At 54.4% G+C, this 14,829-nt stretch overlaps 1 protein-coding gene across 5 annotated transcripts in view; it reads left to right on the top strand.

Annotated features, from left to right (window-relative positions):
• Positions 1–14,818, top strand: part of SPG7 (SPG7 matrix AAA peptidase subunit, paraplegin) — a 46,423-nt gene extending 31,605 nt beyond the window's left edge. For 2 of the 5 annotated variants that reach the window (XM_064369946.1, XM_064369944.1), the window contains exons 10-17: positions 53–177; positions 2,346–2,448; positions 3,944–4,054; positions 8,335–8,450; positions 10,706–10,862; positions 11,818–11,984; positions 12,454–12,531; positions 14,420–14,818. In XM_064369946.1, the coding sequence (XP_064226016.1) occupies positions 53–177; positions 2,346–2,448; positions 3,944–4,054; positions 8,335–8,450; positions 10,706–10,862; positions 11,818–11,984; positions 12,454–12,531; positions 14,420–14,602 (1,040 nt within the window). In that variant the 3' untranslated portion in view covers positions 14,603–14,818. The other 3 variants (XM_064369947.1, XM_064369945.1, XR_010340005.1) reach the window with 3 other exon arrangements.
• The last annotated feature ends 11 nt before the right edge of the window (positions 14,819–14,829 follow it).

The following is a 14,829-nucleotide window of genomic DNA, read 5'->3' as shown; positions in this document are numbered from 1 at the left end:
CTGTTGTTTCAGGACCCCACCCTCAGGGCCCCTGTCTCCTCTGTCCCCTCAGGAATGGGAACCACAGACCATGTTATCGTCCTGGCGTCCACGAACCGAGCCGACATTTTGGACGGTGCTCTGATGAGGCCAGGCCGACTGGACCGGCACGTCTTCATTGATCTTCCCACGCTGCAGGTCAGAGCCAGGACCCCAGTCCCTCCCACTCCGCCTGGGCCGCCCTCGCTCTGGTCCTGAGTGGTCCGGCCTCTCCTTTAAGCCACGTCTCGGTGTGAAGCCTGCCACAGCCCCACAGGTGCTGGCGCTGCCCAGCGTGCCCCCACATGGGCCACACATGCCCTGGCAGACCCGTCCGCCTCCTGCACCCACTGCTGTTGGTTTTGCAGTTGTCTACCCGCTGTGGGCTCCTCTTTTATCCTGGGTGTCAGTCTGGGTTTTATAGCAAATCCTTTCAAACAAGATCCAGGAGGAAAATTAGTGGGAAGCTTGATTCTTGCATGGCCTCACTCCCTTCCATCTGGAGAGTGGGCTCTGGGGACATGGACTGTGCAGCTGGCCTGAAGTAGGGGTGGGGGTAGAAGTCATGAGGCCTCTCGCCCAATCCCTCCTCTCTTACAGGGCTCTGGTTGGACATTACTCCTCTTGGCCAAAGGGCCTTGGTTGTGGCCTGAGGGAGCAGGAGTTCCGCTCATGAAGGGGAGGGTTTGGAGAGTGGGCCTCATGGTCAGCTGGTGGGGAGCAGGGCTGGGTGCACACAGGCGGCTGCCATGATGCCTCAGCAGGTGCTTGGCCTCTGTTGGGATGGAGGGTGCAGGGGTGGAGTGGAGACCCTTCCAGAGTTGGGATGGAGAGTGGAGGGGTGGAGCAGAGGCCTTTCTCCCCCTGGGACGCTGCTTCTCCAGGGGAGGGCAGCTCCTGTGTTTCTTGACTGTGTAAGAAACATTTTTACATCAGGATTTCAATGCATTTAACGTGTGGGAATTAGAAGTTTTGCAGAATAAGCTCTTGGTGTGTGTGACGTGCTTCCTTAGCTATTCCACTAGAGTTTTTTTCTTTTAATTTTTAGAGAAAGGGCGTCACACTGCCACCCAAGCTGGAGTGCAATGCTGCGATCATAACTCACTGTAGCCTTGACCTTCAGGGCTCAAGCTGAGTAGCCTGGACTGCCACGGGCGTGTGCCACCATGTCTGGCTAGGTTGTCTCTCCCCCACCCCAAACCGCCCAAGCTGGAGTGCAGTGATGTGATCTCGGCTCAGTGCAACCACCATCTCCCAGGTTTAAGTAATTCTTCCGTCTCATCCTTGCAAGTAGCTGGGATTATAGGTACTTGCCATCATGCCCAGCTAATTTTTGTATTTTAGTAAAGATGGGATTTCACTGGATTGGCTAGGCTGATCTTGAACTCCTGACCTCAGGTGATCTGCCCGCCTTGGCTTCCAAAGTGCTGGGATTACAGGCGTGAGCCACCAGGCCCGGCCATCCAAGAGCGTTCTGTTTATGTTTAAATTGCTGCTCCTGGCTGGGTGTGGTGGTTCATGCCTGTAATCTCAGCATTTTGGGAGACTGAGGCAGGTGGATCACCTGAGGTTGGGAGTTCGAGACCAACCTGACCAACATGGAGAAACCCTGTCTCTACTAAAAATGCAAAATTAGCTGGGTGTGGTGACAATTGCCTGTAATCCCAGCTACTTGGGAGGCTGAGTCAGGAGAATTGCTTGAACCCAGGAGGTGGAGGTTGCCCTGAGCCGAGATCGCACCATTGCACTCCAACCTGGGCAACAAGAGTGAAACTCTGTCTCAAAAAAATGAGAAATAAAATGCTACCAATGGCCGGGTGTAGTGGCTAACGCCTGTAATTCCAGAACTTTGGGAGGCTGAGGCACGTGGATCACTTGAAGCCAGGAATTTGAGACTAGCCTGACCAACTTGGCGAAATGCTGTCTCTACTAAAAATACAAAACTTGGGCAGGCATGATGGCACACACCTGTCTGTAATGCCAGCTACTTGGGAGGCTGAGTCAGGAGAATGGCTTGAACCCAGGAGGCCGAGGTTGCAGTGAGCTGAGACCATGTATGCTCCTGCACTCCAGCCTGGCCGATGGAGCGATGCCCTGTCTCAAAAAAGAAAAAAAATTCTGCTTGCAGCTCACAAGCCGCATGGGTGGTGACTGATGGTAAAGAACACTGATTTAAAAACTAGCAGTTCCTGCAGGCCTCCAAGTGGGGCTTGTCCTCAGGGCAGATGCGTCGGGGACACCCCGCCTCTCCCCACAGACATACAAGCCACGCCTGCAGCAGTAGCTGGGTGTGAGCCCAACGGTCTGTCCTCCCCCGGCTCTGGCAGGAGAGGCGGGAGATTTTCGAGCAGCACCTGAAGAGCCTGAAGCTGACCCAGGCCAGCACCTTTTACTCCCAGCGTCTGGCAGAGCTGACGCCAGGATTCAGTGGTACGTTCTCAACCCGCAGCCTGGGCAGTGTCGTGTTGAGAGCAGGTGGTGTTACCTGCCCACGCGGCATCGGGGTCTCCTATAGGGTAGGCGCTGCCCCTTCTCCGGGGCCCCTGCTTAGTACAAGCCTGCGTGGGAGCCGCTATGTGTGTGGGGCAGCAGGAGGTCCGGACGGCACCCGCACTCCTTCCTCCGCCCCAGGAGTGAGAAACCAGACGGGGGTTCTGGGTCTGTGTTGACTCCAGGGATAGTGAGACTCATGTTTGCGTCCACACAGTGAGCCATCATCCAGGGCGCTTCCCATCTGACCGGGCGTCTTACCGCCCTGCACCAGGTGGTGCCAGCAAACCTCCTGCCTCCGACCCTCACAGTCTCTGTCAAGTCGTAGAAATAGAAATCATACATTGCCGGGCACGGTGGCGCACGCCTGTAATCCCAGCACTTTGGGAGGCCGAGGCGAGTGGTTCACCTGAGCTCAGGAGTTCAAGACTATCCTGGCCAACATGGTGAAAGTCCGTCTCTAAAAAATTAATAATAATAAAATGTAAAAAAAATCATACATTAAGATGTTTTTCTTTTTTTTTTTTTTAAGGTGGGGTTTCACCATGTTGGTCAGGCTGGTCTTGAACTCCCGACCTCAGGTGATCCGCCCGCCTTGGCCTCCAAAGTGCTTGGATTACAGGTGTCAGCCACCATGCCCGGCAAGATGTTTTTCTGTGGGCTTTCATTTTAAAAGTGAATGTAAACAAAACTCCCGTCTATTATGAACTTCCTTTCTGATGCTTTTTTAACGCCTTTCACTGCAGTGTTGTGGATACTAGAGAGTCTTTAAGCTCTTTCCCATCAGTGCTCAGGAGCTGTTAGGTGGAATCAGTCACAAGATGGTGTGTGGAGCTGCACTTGGGACGAGAGGGGTGTCAGGCGGATGGACCTGGGCAGTTGTGTGTCTCCTCCTCTGCGGAATGGCCTCAGTAGAACGTGGTCTGAGTGCCTGCCGCTCTCTCCACCTCTGCTCCTGGCACCAGCTCCCCCGGGCCTTGTCTCTCCTGCACGTTCTCACCAGCACTCTTGGTCTCTTTCCCTCTTTGTTCTTCCCTTTTTTATTTTTTAATTTTTTGAGACAGAGTCGTACTCTGTCGCCCAGGCTGGAGTGCAGTGGCGCGATCTCAGCTCACTGCAGCTTCCGCATTGCGAGTTTAGTGATTCTACTGCCTCAGGCTCCTGAGTAGCTGGGATTACAGGCATGTGCCACCACACCCAGCTAACTTTGTATATTTAGTAGAGACAGTGTTTCACCACGTTGCACAGGCTGGTCTCAAATACCTGACCTCAGGTGATCCCCCCACCTCGGCCTCCCAAAGTGCTGGGATGGCACGTGTGAGCACTGCACCCAGCTGCTTTGTTCTTCCTTGAGGGCCCCTTACTCCTCTGAAGCTATGATAGAGCAGAACCTCGTCGTCCCCCCCCGACGCCTGGCTGCTGTTTGTGTTGACAGGGGCTGACATCGCAAACATCTGCAATGAGGCTGCACTGCATGCGGCTCGGGAGGGACACACGTCTGTGCACACGCTCAGCTTCGAGTACGCCGTGGAGCGTGTCCTTGCAGGTAAGAGGGGCACGCCCTTGGGGAATGCTGTTCTTAGCAGGGCTTGAACCCCAGAAATACCCAGGCAGGTATTTAGAGGTGAGGTGGATGGGGTCAGATCTGGGCCTGGGCGTCCTGTCATTCAACAGCAGGGAACCATCATACGGGAAGGAGACACGTTGCATTTCAGTTCTTTTTTTTTTTTTCTTTTTTTTTTGAGACGGAGTTTCGCTCTTATTACCCGGGCTGGAGCACAATGGCGTGATCTCGGCTCACTGCAACCTCCGCCTCCTGGGTTCAGGCAATTCTCCTGCCTCAGCCTCCTGAGTAGCTGGGATTACAGGCGTGCGCCACGATGCCCAGCTAATTTTTTGTATTTTTAGTAGAGACGGGGTTTCACCATGTTGACCAGGATGGTCTTGATCTCTTGACCTCGTGATCCACCCGCCTCGGCCTCCCAAAGTGCTGGGATTACAGGCGTGAGCCACCGCGCCCGGCCGCATTTCAGTTCTGTATAGCTCATGTCTTCATATACAACATAGTTTTCCTTAGTTTAAAATATCACAGATTTACCTAAGAGTAGACAGACTCGTCCGACAGAAATATAAAAATGCCTTGCCAAAGAAAATAAAAAGAAAACATAATAATAAAACGCCCCCCCCCCAAAAAAAATAAAAATAATAATATAAAAAATAACTGGGGCTGGGCGTGGTGGCTCACGCCTGTAATCTCAGCACTTTGGGAGGCCAAGGCGGGTGGATCACAGGGTCAAGAGTTTGAGACCAGCCTGGCCAAGATGGTGAAACCCCGTCTCTACTAAAAATACAAAAATTAGCTGGATGTGGTGGTGCACACCTGTAATCCTAGCTACTCCGGAGGCTGAGGCAGGAGAATTGCTTGAACCTGGGCGGTGGAGGTTTCAGTGAGCTGAGGTCACTCCGTTGCACTCCAGTTTGGGTAACAGAGCAAGACTCTGTCTCAAAAAAAAAAAAAAATGGGTGTGGTGGCTCACGCCTGTAATCCTAACACTTTGGGAGGCTGAGGCGGGTGGATCACTTGAGGTCAGGAGTTGGAGACCAGACTAACCAACATGGCAAAACCCCATCTCTACTAAAAATACAAAACTAGCTGGTCATGGTGGTGGGCGCCAGTATTCTCAGCTACTCAGGAGGCTGAGGCAGGAAGAATCGCTTGAACCCAGGAGGCGGAAGTTGCAGTGAGTTGAGATAGTGCCACTGCATTCTACCTGGGCAACAGAGCAAGACTTCATCTCAAAAATAAATAAATAATAAAAATATAAACATAAAAAAGTAAAAATGCCTTGCCGGCCTGGGTGTGCCAGGCTCACTTCCTTTAATCAGACCATTCGAGCATTTGCCTGTGAACCTGCACTGACTGGACCGGAGGGCCACTGCTGCCCACCGCCCTGGAGGGCCATCCGTGCCTTCCCGCAGTAGGGCCCTGAGGAGAGGTGTGGGCTGCAGCACGACTCTGGCGAAAAGCATGGCCCGGCCGTCAGTAGGAACAGGAGATGAGTTTTGGTGTGGCGGGTGACTGGCGGGCTGGCTGCCTCTGACAGTGCTGATCCGCGGCTGCTCAGTGTGGGGTCTGAGGACAGCGGGACCACACTGGGAGTCAGAGGACAGCGGGGCCACACTGGGAGTCAGAGGACAGCAGGATCACACTGGGAGTCAGAGGACAGCAGGATCACACTGGGAGTCAGAGGACAGCGGGGCCACACTGGGAGTCAGAGGACAGCGGGACCACACTGGGAGTCAGAGGACAGCGGGACCACACTGGGAGTCAGAGGTGCCGGAGGTTTCCGTAGCTATGGTGGTGACACCCGGACGTGATCAGTCAGTCATCTTCTCACTGAATGGTTCAGACGCACACCGTCACTCTGAGACAGACTGAACATTTTAAAAGGGAGGCGCGGGTGTTTAAGGAGCACAAACCTCCTGGCGAGCTGTCCCTGAGCGAACCAAGTTCCCTCACCCTCAATGTGAGTGAATCCCTGGCACGGACACACCTCTCGTGGGCTCCCAGGGCTGCAGCCTGGGGAAGCAGCGGATCCCTGAAGAGGACGGGAGTGGGGGCAGCTGCTGTGCCAGACGCTGTACAGAACACGCCGTGGCTTCTCCCTGACAGCCCCACAAGTCAAGAGGGCTGGCAGCCACTGACCGTGTCTTACTAAAGTGTGTTTTTGTGTAACCATTTACTTTTATATGGAAATTGATAAGCTTTTGATAATAGTATCAAAGCAGAAAGGAGTGAGTGGGAACTACAGGCCAGGGGGGATGTGGTGGCTCACGCCGGTAATCTCAGCACTTGAGGAGGTCAAGGCAGGAGGATGGCTTCAGCCCAGGAGGTGGCGGCTCCAGCGAGCTGTGATCACACCACTGCAGTTCCGCCTGGGCGACACCCTGACTCCAGGAGAAGAAGCGAAAATACTGAAAGGACACCATCTCACGTGTGTGATGCATTGAGTGGGTGCTCTGTGAGTGTTGAGAGCCCCCAGCTAAACTGGGGTCCAGTACCTGGTGGCCAGCAGTCCTGCATTCAGGGAGATGTGTGTGTGGTGGTGGGATGCGTCTTTGACCCGGGGAGCAGCCTAATGTCCATCGTGAGTCCAGGAGTTCCTCCGGGAAACTCGCTCACACTGGCAGACGCCCTGTGGCTCTTGTCTGATTCGCGTCCAGGTTATACCTGCCTGACCATCGCTCTGGTGCTGGGAGCCTGCCCTGTGTCCCCTGCATCCCCAAGAAAACCCAGCCTTGGCAGCCCCTGGTTCTTCCTTGTGTAAGGTACAAATTCAGTCCCCACCACAATGGGAAACATGTTCAAAGACTTACTAGTCACAGATCCTGGGCAGGGAGGGCGCCAGGAGTGGGGACGGCCATCGTCCATCCCCAGATCCCACGAGGCAGAAGTGAAGGTTCGGGCAGAGAGAAGAGGGCGTGTGGCAGCAAGCCATATGCACAGGGAATGGGGAGTGGTCAGCGCAGGTTCACGGACAAATGCCTTAATGGTCTTACGAAAGGAAGTGCAGGGAGCATGGGGGCCCAGGCGCCTGGTGGGAGAGACGCCTCTGAGTGCTCATCTCTGGTAGGTGGCATGGGCGCCTGGGCATGGTGTCCTCCTGGTGCCCAGGCTGCAGGCTTGGCTGTGCTGTCTGTCAGACTGAGCTCTTCCGCTTCTGGTGTCAGCCTGCCTGCGTTCACCCATACTAGAAACGTTGATTTTCAGGTAAAGCCTGTCTCGTAAGCCCTGTGGTCTTGCGGCTTTGTGCATAGTCCTGTAGCCGGCTGCGGTTGAAGTAACTCATCGGCCACAGCCAGTGTGTCTCAGCATTTAAAGCCTTACAGTGCAGTGGTGGTGGAAGGTCCCAGTAGCCTGGTGTACTGAGTGCCCAGGACCATGAGCTGAATCAAGTTGCACAGAATGGAAATCACCAGTGAGCTGAACAGGGGAAACTTAATGCAAACATTTGTCCCTGGCTGGCCTGTAATCCCAGCACTTTGGAGGCTGAGGCAGGAGGATTGCTTGAGGCCAGGAGTTCGAGACCAGCCTGGGCAACATAGCAAGACCTCAAGACCCCATCTCTTAAAGAAAAAAAAAAGAATATCAGCCAGGCATGGTGGCGAAGCACACCTCTGGTCCCAGCTACTCAGGAGGCTGGAGCGAGAGGATTGCTTGAACCCAGGAGGTATAAGTGACAGTGAGCCATGATTGTACCATTGCACTCTAGCCTTTTTTTATTTTTAAGAGACAGCAACAGCCCGTCTCTTAAAAAGCCTTGTCCCTGAGGCAAAAGGCCACCGAAGGGATGAGTAAAAGCCGTAAGGAGCCGTAAGTAACAGGGGCAAGAGCTGCCCCGCCAGGTCTGAGGGGAGAGGGAGAGTAAGCGGGAGGCCCGTGACTCGGAGGACACCTCTGCCATCCCGCTAGGGAGAGAGTCAGAAGCTGCTGTCTGTGAGCCCTGCCCTGGCCCTCTGGGTCCCCCAACCCTGGGGCAGGAGAGAGGCTCTTCAGGAGGGTTGTGCTGGCTCCTAAAAGCAGCAGCAGCTACTTCAATGATGGCAACATTTGTGGAAGAAGAAATCATGACCTCCTTCAACAGCTTTCACCTGAAGAGCGTCCTTTTGAGTTGGGGCATCCAAAGCAATGACTGCGTGAAGTTTGGGGCAGAGCTCCAGGAGGCAGACGTGCAGAGAGGGCCTTGCGTTGACTCCACGGGGCAGGAGCAGGGCCCGGCCAGGGAGAGGGCCGGGGCCTCAGCTCACACCCCGGCATTTTTTCAGGGACTGCCAAAAAGAGCAAGATCCTGTCTAAGGAAGAACAGAAAGTGGTCGCATTTCACGAGTCGGGCCACGCCTTGGTGGGCTGGATGCTGGAGCACACGGAGGCTGTGATGAAGGTGGGTCTCGGCACATGGGCCTTGGGCATCGCTGATTGGGACATCCCACCTGTGTCTGTAGGTCATGTGAAAAAGCCTGCCACTGTCATGATCCAGGGAGCAGGAAGGACAGTGGGAGGTGACTATCTCAGGTGATGGGCCAAAACTCGGACATGGGAGGCAGGAGCGGGCTGTCCCGTCGGAGCGTGGTGCTGCTCCTGGGGTGACCCCAGGAACGTCACTCCTTGCAGTGAGCTTTCACTGCCTTTGCCTGTCCTTAGCCTGTCCCTCCAAAGTGACTTCTAACTTAGGAAAGTGAGTTGAGCATACATTTAAAAATACTACTCTAGGCCAGGCGCAGTGTCTCACTCCTGTAGTCCCAGTACCTTGGGAGGCCGAGGTGGGTGGATCATAAGGTCAGGAGTTTGAGACCAGCCTGGCCAACATGGTGAAACCCTGTCTCTACTAATTAAAAAAAAAAAAAAACTACTCTTGTAGGCAGCTGTGAACTCGATGGAAGTTTATTCTTATCAGATGTTGACGTTAACAGCCAGCTTCCCTAAGACCTGCCTGAGTGCTGCCAAGAGGAGGTGGCTGTCCGGAGCACAGGTGCTGTCTACAGTGGAGCCAGGGAGCCGGTGCAGGCTGGAGGCTCCCTGAGAAGGCAGCAGTGCCGTGCTCCCACCGCAGGGCTCGCTGCAGAAGATGCATACCATGTGGCAGCGGAGCAGCTTGGTTAATCAGTGCTGGGCCCTGTTACTCTTTCTCAGGTGGGAGTTGTAGCAAAGCAGGGTGTTAATCTGAGAGTATCCTGCCCATCCCAGGCTCCCAGTAGGGCTGAGGCCAGCATTTGGGGACCAGGTATGTGTCACTGCAGTTATGGGGCCAGAGCCAGGCCTGGTGTGGGGTGAGCGGACACTCAGCTGCGGGCCCATCTATGGCACACTGAAAAACCCAGCAATGAACGTAACGTTTTAACACAGTATCTCAACAAGTCAAAATTAATGCAGGGGCTTTGGGAGGCCGAGGCAGGTGGATCAGTTGAGGTCAGGAGTTCGAGACCAGCCTGGCCAACATGGTGAAACCCACCCCATCTCTACCAAAAATACAAAAAATTAGCTAGGTGCGGTGGTGGGTACCTGTCATCCCACCTACTTGAGAGGCAAAGCACAAGAATTGCTTGAACCCAGCCGGAGAGGCTGCAGTGAGCCAAGACCATGCTACTACACTCCAGCCTGGGTGAGAGTGGAACTCTCTCTCAAAGGGGAAAAAAAGAATTTTTACTCTATTTGATGGGCAAAAGTTAGATAGTCAAAATGAAAAAGTCAGTCTCCTTCCCAAGGCCTTCAGTGTCCTGCCAGAGAAAGGTGGTGAATTGACTGTTACGGTTTTGGTGATTAATGGGATCATCACTGCAACAGTTACTCAGAGAGGCCTTTTTGTTTTGAGATGGGGTCTTTCTCTTTGTCTCCCAGACTGGAGTCCATTGGTACGATCACAGCTCAGTGCAGCCTCAACCTTCTGGGCTCAAGTGATGCTCCCACCTCAGCCTCCTTAGTAGCTGGGATTACAGGCATGCGCCACCATGCTCAGGTAATTTTTGTATTTTTTGTAGAGAAGGAGTCTTGTTATGTTGCCCAGGCTAGTCTCGAATTCCTGGGCTCAAGCAATCCGCCGGCCTCTACCTCCCAAAGTACTGAGATGACAGGTGTGAGCTACCACGCCCGGCCTAGTTTTAGATTTTAAAGTAAGCTTCCTCTCAGGATTCTCAGAGCACTTAGATATGGTCGTCTTGCTGCCACAATTCTCAGAAACAGCAGCTGAGCCAGCAGAGGACCTGCCCCTGCCCCGTCTCCCTCCGTCTCCCACACAGCAGTTCCTTCTCATTGGGTTAGTGTGTTGGCCCCAAGCCGACCTCCTTGCACACCTGATGTGGGGTTGTGGGGAGCAGCAGAGGTGAGGACAGTCGCTGCTGCTTGGCATCCTATCACTACTGGACCCTTGGTGAGGGGTCAGCGCAGCGGCTGTCGGAGGCGTGACTTGTCCTTGGCCTGGCACCTGGTCGTACATGACTGTGAACACGCTCCTGCACTTGGGAACCCTGCTGTCTCTGTGGGCTGGCCGTATGGAGCGTTAGGGTCCTTTGTTGTAAACGGTGCAGATTGGCCTTCCTACTCTGAGACGCTCTGGTGACGGAGTCCTCTTAGTCCCTCCCACACCTTCCTCCTCAAAGCCCATATCCTGCCTGCTGACCTGGCCATCCTGACCTTGTGCAGGTCTCCATAGCGCCTCGGACAAACGCTGCCCTGGGCTTTGCCCAGATGCTCCCCAGAGACCAGTACCTCTTCACCACGGAGCAGCTGTTCGAGCGAATGTGCATGGCCCTTGGGGGCCGGGCGTCGGAAGCACTGACCTTCAACAGGGTCACTTCGGGTGAGGAGCGGAGCGGCCACGTGGGCCTGGGGTTTCAGAGTGTTTCCACGGCAATCTCCCTTCTGTTCCAGTGCACGCGATGGGGTGAACTGGTGTAGGCATAGTTTTGAGTTTTATTAAGTATTTTTTCAAAGATAAGTTGTGTTCATGGGAGATTTGGAGCCAAGCAAGAGTTTTTATACAATTTAATTGGACAAAAACTTAACACGGGCCGGGCGCGGTGGCTCAAGTCTGTAATCCCAGCACTTTGGGAGGCCGAGGCGGGTGGATCACAAGGTCAAGAGATCGAGACCATCCTGGTCAACATGGTGAAACCCCGTCTCTACTAATACAAAAAATTAGCTGGGCATGGTGGCGCGTGCCTGTAATCCCAGCTACTCATGAGGCTGAGGCAGGAGAATTGCCTGAACCCAGGAGGCGGAGGTTGCGGTGAGCCAAGATCGCGCCATTGCACTCCAGCCTGGGTAACGAGCGAAACTCCGCCTCAAAAAAAAAAAAACTTAACACGGATGCTGACTCTAAAGGCATTTAATTGGTTAATTATTGGTAATGTCTATAGGAAACGGAATGAAATTGACGCGGCTTGACTGTTCTCAAGCTGTTACTTTACTGGGATGTGCTGAGCTGAAGGAGGGTCCTGGGACCCCTGGGCTCCAGGTCCTCAGGTTTGCCTCACGTAGGCCAGGCTTGTGCTGGAGAACTGCCTTGCAGTGAGCTCTGATGCACCCCCCGTTCTAGATTTCTAAACGAAGAGCATTTCTGAAAGTTGTAAGGCTCTCTTAAGGAACAGTGGCGAGGTGCTGACGTCCTCGCTGTCCAGTTTCATGGTGGGATTCCTTGGGAGGAAATGGATGGGGAGGCGCGGTGTAGCCCCAGGGCTCTAACCGGGATGCCTGGGCCAACGCGGCTGTGCGCCTGCAGTGCTGAGGGTCCCTCTGTCTTGACCACCCTCCAGGGGCACAGGACGACCTAAGGAAGGTCACCCGCATTGCCTACTCCATGGTGAAGCAGTTTGGGATGGCACCTGGCATCGGGCCCATCTCCTTCCCTGAGGCACAGGAGGGCCTCATGGACGTCGGGCGGCGCCCCTTCAGCCAAGGCCTGCAGCAGATGATGGATCATGTGAGTCTGTTCTGGCCTCACCACTGTGCTGCCTGCTCCCTGGGAAGGGAGGTCCCCGGGTTTGCCACATGAGGGCTGCCCCAGCTGAGCTCAGCTGCAGGCCCCACGTGGCTTTCTTCCTTCTGGGCTCTGCGGTAGCTCTGACCTGTGGAGGACATAGATGCTCCTGATGAAATTACAGATGTGAATCTGGGAAGAATATCAAATAAATGAACTGAGCGATAGAGCCAGGCCCACATGGCCTTCAGATTGGGCCAGGAAGGACCGGCTGTGTGCCTGTGGGTGGGCAGGCATGGGGGGCCCTGCTTTCCTGGCAGGGGTCACGGGGGCAGGAGACATGCTGGCCGAGGAGTCCTGCCATCCTGGGAGGGGAAAGGCCATGTTTTCCAGCCCTGCGTTTCTTTTCTGTGCTTTGGTGCTGGAGCTAGGCAGCCAGCCTTGCCCCTGACACAGTCTCCTCCACTCACAGGAAGCAAGACTGCTGGTGGCCAAGGCCTACAGACACACCGAGAAGGTGCTGCAGGAGAACCTGGACAAGCTGCAGGCGGTGAGGCCCCAGCCCAGCGGAAGGCCACACGCCTCACAGAGTCCTCACAGCACCCACAGTCCCCATGGGCCGAGAGTGCAGACAACACTCGGTCAATGGGAATTCTACCTTACATTTTCCATGCTTTGATCATGAACACATCACGTGTGCTCCCTCAAGGCAGAGGGAAGCTGCCACAGCGTCTCGTGTGCCTGTTACCTGGCATTAGCGGTTAGCAGTATTTTGTCAGTTGTGTTTAATCTTTTTCCAGCTCTTAAACTTTCTTCTTGAACTTTTTTTTTTTTTTTTTTTTTTTTTGAGACGGAGTTTCGCTCTTGATACCCAGGCTGGAGCGCAATGGCGCGATCTCGGCTCACCGCAATCTCCGCCTCCTGGGTTCAGGCAATTCTCCTGCCTCAGCCTCCCGAGTAGCTGGGATTACAGGCACGCGCCACCGTGCCCAGCTAATTTTTTGTATTAGTAGAGACGGGGTTTCACCATGTTGACCAGGATGGTCTCGATCTCTTGACCTCGTGATCCACCCGCCTCGGCCTCCCAAAGTGCTGGGATTACAGGCCTGAGCCACCGCGCCCGGCCTGAACTTTTTTTTTAAATAAAGTTTTGGCTGGGTGCAGTGGCTCACGCCTATAATCCCAGCACTTTGGGAGGCCAGCGCGGGCAGATCACGAGGTCAGGAGCTCGGGACCATCCTGGCCAGCATGGTGAAACCCCATCTCTACTAAAAATACAAAAAACAATTTTGTATTTGGGTCCTGGTAACTGCTGCTTAGAACTCAGGAGAGGTGAATGGCTCTCTGTCCCATGTTGTGAACAGATGGGTAGGCAGGGGAAGGGAAGTTGTCTCTTCAGCTCCCCTTGTTGCTTTCAAGTGAGGCACGGTTGTGTCACATGGGTATCCTGTGTTTGGGGCCCTTGGAGTGTCGCCCCCAACCAGCAGCAGCACCTTGGGGGAGGTGTGGACAGTGCCATCTCCCTCTGAAGCAGCACCTGCCTGCAGACGGGCTCTTGCGAGTCACCTGCACGTCACGGCTGACGAAGCAGCTTTGCAGAACTCACTCACCACAGGGGAAGCCAGGGTTAGCAAGGGCAGAGCTCCAGGCTTCTGGCTTCTCTCACTGGCTGCGGAGTGGAGTGTCGGCCCTGTGCGTGAACCGCCAGTCACTCACACACTCGGTGGGTTTCAGAGCCTAGTACAATCTCAGAGCAGCCCTGGAGAGGAAATGTGTGTCTCCTGGAATACAGCTGCAGGTAAATCACCCTGGCTTCAGGAGTTACCGTTTTCTTTAGAAAATTTGGAAGAGTGAGGAAAGGAGCAGGCAGTTGAAAAAAGAAAGAAAATCTGGAAGAGTTTTGCCTTGACAGAAACCAGGGAAATGTGGCTGTGGCGGTGTTTTCTGTGGTCGGCCAGGCCGCAGCAGAGGCAGGGCTGCTGGCACGGGACACTCGGCATCCAGAGTGTTTTCCAGGATCCCAGCTGGAGTGGCAGGAATTCCCTTCCCCAAATTGTGAGTTCGGAGCTCACACACCACCTCAGATTCCTTCTTCCCGGTCCTCAGATTCCAGTTAGGAGAGCGCAGCCTTTTACACATCTACTTCCCTGTAGACACACACATCTTGTTTGGTGAAGGAAATTGCAGTTGCCAAAAATAAGCCAAGGTTTTGAAGGGAAGTAGAAAAATTAATGAGGCTGGCCACTGGAAATCATTTGTGAGGTTGAGATGGGGGTGATTGTTCTTTCAGAGCTGCCTCCGTGCCTCCGCTTCCCTGGGAAAGTGGCCTGTCCAGGGTGTCCTGCCCACAGGCGGGCCCTCACACCTCCCGCCGCCTCCCCGAGACATAGAGATGCTCTGTGTCTGTCCTGGGACTCACACTGCTCTGTTCTTTCTAGCTGGCAGATGCCCTTCTGGAAAAGGAAGTGATAAACTATGAGGACATTGAGGCTCTCATTGGCCCACCGCCCCATGGGCCGAAGAAAATGATCGCGCCACAGAGGTGGATCGACGCCCAGAGGGAGAAGCAGGACTCTGGAGAGGAGGAAGCGGCGGAAGAGGCCCAGCGGCCCCCACTTTGAGGCAAAGAGGCATCTTGGCCAAAGTAGTTGGGACGTGTTGGCCGCACGTGCGGGTGATGTAAGAAGTGAGCGGCTTACTCAGCCACCCCGTGTTTCTTTTCAGCTGAGCTTTGCACTTGCTCTTGGGCCCTCAGTAGTCTCTGCACAGCGGCTTCTGAGGTCTCTCTATTGATTACCCTTTTCACGATTGTAAATTTCTCTTCGGAAACAACTGAATGAGGCCTGTG

This window comes from Aotus nancymaae, unplaced genomic scaffold, assembly GCF_030222135.1.
Source record: "Aotus nancymaae isolate 86718 unplaced genomic scaffold, 86718_ANA_hifiasm-v0.15.2.pri h1tg000095l, whole genome shotgun sequence".
NCBI classification, from domain to species: Eukaryota; Metazoa; Chordata; class Mammalia; order Primates; family Aotidae; genus Aotus; species Aotus nancymaae.
Note: the sequence above shows the minus strand (reverse complement) of the source record. Positions and strands in the feature narration are given on the sequence as shown.